This window comes from Rhagoletis zephyria, unplaced genomic scaffold (assembly GCF_001687245.7).
Source record: "Rhagoletis zephyria isolate East Lansing unplaced genomic scaffold, Rhagoletis_zephyria_1.1 Rzeph_scaffold_03795, whole genome shotgun sequence".
Taxonomy (NCBI): Eukaryota; Metazoa; Arthropoda; class Insecta; order Diptera; family Tephritidae; genus Rhagoletis; species Rhagoletis zephyria.
This window is the reverse complement of record NW_016160878.1, coordinates 1,332-5,656: the sequence shown is the minus strand read 5'-3', so window position 1 is coordinate 5,656 and position 4,325 is coordinate 1,332. Positions and strand designations below refer to the sequence as shown.

At 37.1% G+C, this 4,325-nt stretch overlaps 1 protein-coding gene across 1 annotated transcript; it reads left to right on the top strand.

Moving 5' to 3' along the window:
- The first annotated feature begins 2,906 nt into the window (after positions 1 to 2,906).
- On the top strand, positions 2,907 to 3,381 carry LOC108369679 (putative nuclease HARBI1). The gene is made up of 2 exons (XM_017624843.1): positions 2,907 to 3,224; positions 3,286 to 3,381. The coding sequence occupies exons 1-2, from the start codon at positions 3,039 to 3,041 to the stop codon at positions 3,289 to 3,291; spliced, it is 192 nt and encodes a 63-aa protein (XP_017480332.1). The 5' UTR covers positions 2,907 to 3,038; the 3' UTR covers positions 3,292 to 3,381.
- The last annotated feature ends 944 nt before the right edge of the window (positions 3,382 to 4,325 follow it).

Here is a 4,325-nt window from a genome sequence, read left to right as displayed (position 1 = left end):
AGGCTTCACAAAAAAAATTCTCGCTATCAATAAACGGAATGTCATTTTGTCGTAAAAACTGTTTGCAGTGCGCTATATTTTGATGAGCCATTCCACAATGCCATTCGCTAATCGGCAATACTTTTGTTGTTGCAGAGTAGGCAAAATTTCTCGGCGATATGGGTAAAATTACTTTTATTAGAAGCTTGAAAAGTTTCTCTTGGCGAACTCCCACTAACACAGTACTGTCATTCTTTAAAAATTCACATCGTCTAAAATCAGATTTCATTTGCAAACCTTTATCAAGAGCACTGCTTGCCGAGAACAAATTCAACTTCAGTTTCGGTACAAAGAGTCTGATGGCAAATGATTTTCCTCCCAATTATCGTTGTTGTACGTAGAAATGTTAATAGCACCACGGCCGTACGCGCATATCGTGTCTCCATTTCCCAGTCGTATCGTCATAGGAACTGTAAATTTTTCATACGTGGTGAACCACTCTTGCTTGTTCGTCATGTGGTCACTTGCGCCCGAGTCGACGAACCATTCCTGCTCCTTACCAATATTACTAGCCACCTCTGCCTCACATAAAAAAGCATTACCTCTCTTCTCATTTCTTTTCTTTTCATTCGTTGAGTCTCGACCTTTATTTAACTTTGAAGGGCAATCGCGTTTCCAGTGGCCAGATTTTTTGCATGCGAAACATTTTCCTGGCTTTAGATTTTTCTTGTACCGCATGTTGGATGAAATATTCTGTTTAGCAACAAATGCATCTCCAGTGGCTGCACGCTGGTCAGAAATCGTAATTCTTGCTTCTTCCATGACAAGTCTGCTAGTTAAATTCTCCAACGTTTGTTGTCTTGCATCAGTTGACTCCCAAGCACTGTAGAAGTGTGCAAAACTGGGGGGTAGAGTCATAAGAATTTTCGTTATTACCATTGACGTCGAATCCTTTTCACCAGCATCACTCAATTGAGTAACCAATGACTCCAGCTTAGAAATGTGCATTGCAATATCATCTTTGGGATCCTTTTGAAAACTATAAAACTTTTGTTGCAACATATGAATATTGGCGCTTGATTTGAACTCGTACACGCTTTCCAATTTCTTCCACATATCACGTGCAGTTTACAGTTCAAAATATGCATCATTGGTTGCTGGCCAAGAGTCATTACAATTATCTTCTGAGCTTTACTATCACCTCGACTAAATTCTTCCCTCTGCATTCTCTGTGTCAGCAAATTAACACCAACAGGGCCGTTAGCATCACTTCCCGCTGCACCTGCAGCAGCTCCTCCCGCAACATCGGCCTTCGATTCCTGTGAAGTGCCAGCAGCAACCGATGCACCAGAAGTGTCAGCAGCATCTTCTTGAATATACTTTAGCAGTTCTCCAGCATTTAAGAGCACCTTAATTTGAAACCGCCACATATTCCACTGATCGGCATTCTGCAGTTTTTCTACTTTAGTATATTCTGCGTCCATATTGCGCCCGAAAAATTAATTGCCAAAAATTTCGATTAAAATAAATTATTACCGATTACGCCAGGCTTGCTTTTTTTGTTTGAGACTGTACTTATAGCGAGTCTGGGCCCATAACCTATTGCACTCATTAAAAGAAAAACCAGACCGCTCGAATGTTCAAGTACAACTAACTTTATTTAAGAAGAATAAAACTATGATACCTACATACATATGTACATACATATTCTTATGGAAAGAGAGAAAACTTGTGCATAACTGTTGCTGGTACAATACAGTGGGATAGGTAACGCAATGTGTAGATAAAAATATTCAACAATTTGCACTTTGAATTGAATGGTTTACAAAACTGCATACTCAGAATATTTTCATAAAATTTTGTCGAATTTTTTTACTTTTTGTGCTAAGTTTGAAGCTTGGACGTGCATGGTCTTTATTAGATAACGAGCTAGACTTTTATAAAAAAATAATAAACATTAAATAACCGCCAAAGAACAGTAAAATGTCTTCCCAATTTATATTTTCGCCACTGAATCTACAAATTCTATTTTTCATATCTATGATTTTTTTGAAGGTATTAATTTTTTTAATACCTTCACTAAATTCAAGTTAGAATCGTTTCATTAAAAGACAAAAACAAAAAAACAGAACAAATAATTGTAAAAGTGATTTTTAAGCAAAAAAAAACCTTATTCAATTATAATATAAAAATTTAAGTTATTTTTTTGGGCCAGAGTACAGGGAGATTCTTATTAAATAAATAGAGAAAACACTGAAAATCGGGACTTACCAGCCTGATTCCCTATCTCGAACGAACAGATCTGTCAAAATTGTTTTGTTTACTTTGTGTGTATAAAAGTTCAAAAATACAATATTTTAATAGAATATTTAAATGCCAGACGCCGAGTAAGTAGACTTGCATTTCTAGCATTCCAGACAGTTGTAGTGGTATGTGGGGACGAAATGGGACCCAAGTAAAGTGGTCGGCTCTGGCTTGCACCCAAATATCGCACATTTGTATGTGTATATTAACCACTAACATACATATTTTATTTTAGGTTTGTTAAAAACTTTCGAGTCAGCAAAGAAAATTTTCAGTGAAGTGAGCATCCATATGAAAGACCGCAATACTCATTTGCCACCACAACTTAAACTGTCCACTTTTCTACGCTTTCTTGCAACTCGAAGCTATCAAAAGTCGGTGGGTAACGAAAGTGTCTCAGTAATGGGTCAGCCGACAGTTGCAAAAGTAAAACGGAATGCTTGAACATTTTTGAGGAGCATTTTTGCCACAAATGGGTAAGCATGTCAGGAACGAGGAAAAAGAAAACGACGTGAAAGAGCAATTCTTCAACAAATGTGGAATACCTGGCATAGTTGGCTGTGTGGACGGGACTCTTGTGCGTATAAAAGCACCCAATGCAAATTGCAGATNACTGTCCACATTTCTACGCTTTCTTGCAACTGGAAGCTATCAAAAGTCGGTGGGTAACGAAAGTGTCTCAGTAATGGGTCAGCCGACAGTTGCAAAAGTAAAACGGAATGCTTGAACATTTTTGAGGAGCATTTTTGCCACAAATGGGTAAGCATGTCAGGAACGAGGAAAAAGAAAACGACGTGAAAGAGCAATTCTTCAACAAATGTGGAATACCTGGCATAGTTGGCTGTGTGGACGGGACTCTTGTGCGTATAAAAGCACCCAATGCAAATTGCAGATATCTTTACTACAATAGAAAGGGGTTTTATAGCATCAATGTAATGGCAGTAAGTACAAAACCCTTATAGCCTTTTTAATGCCACTATTTCAATACAATTCTGATTTCAGATATGAGACGGCGATATGGTAATTACATTTGTTGACGCAGCACATCCTGGTGCTAACCATGATTCCTTCATTTGGAAAATTGAATTATCTATTTTAGCGGCTCACACGATAGCAAAAACTCTTTCGTTTGAATTTGACAATTTTTTTTCTTTATTTGAAGTCGTATTCGTGTTAGAGAATTANGAGACGGCGATATGGTAATTACATTTGTTGACGCAGCACATCCTGGTGCTAACCATGATTCCTTCATTTGGAAAATTGAATTATCTATTTTAGCGGCTCACACGATAGCAAAAACTCTTTCGTTTGAATTTGACAATTTTTTTTCTTTATTTGAAGTCGTATTCGTGTTAGAGAATTAACATTTGTTACGTTTTCGTCACATAACAATCAGCTGTTATCGACTAGTTATCGCCAGGGTAGCGAATTCGTGCTATGCAGCGTTTTTGCTGCATTTAAAATGCAACATTTAGCACTTTCGAACATGTGTTTTCGAAGAGCGGTCATGCTATCGCATTTAGCAAATGTACATTTACGCGAGTTCGAAATCGTATGCTTTTGACAAACAGCCGTGTTCCAGTCACTTATTCAGATCCGTATCTATTACGATCAATTCTCATGCAGGAGATAAAGTGCAAAAACCCTACTGAAAAGGAAAAAACTAATTTTAAACCCAAAATTCNCAAACAGCCGTGTTCCAGTCGCTTATTCAGATCCGTATCTATTACGATAAATTCTCACGGAAAAGATAATGTGCAAAAACCCCTACTGAAAAAGAAAAAAAATAAATTCTAAACCGAAAATTCAATACAAAAACTTGAATTGTTTTAACCATAACCGAACTTTTGTTTGTGTATATATTCATTTGTCGTGCTGTANCGTTGAATTTGCTTAACTTTTCTTTATCCAAATAATGTAAAATAATAAATTTGTTTTGTTATTTTTTTTACAAGGCGTACTTAGCACGGTGTATAGGCAACTGGCAGAGTCAGTGGGATCGTCGGTTCGAATCCTACTGAAAGAAGTCTGATGAGGAAATG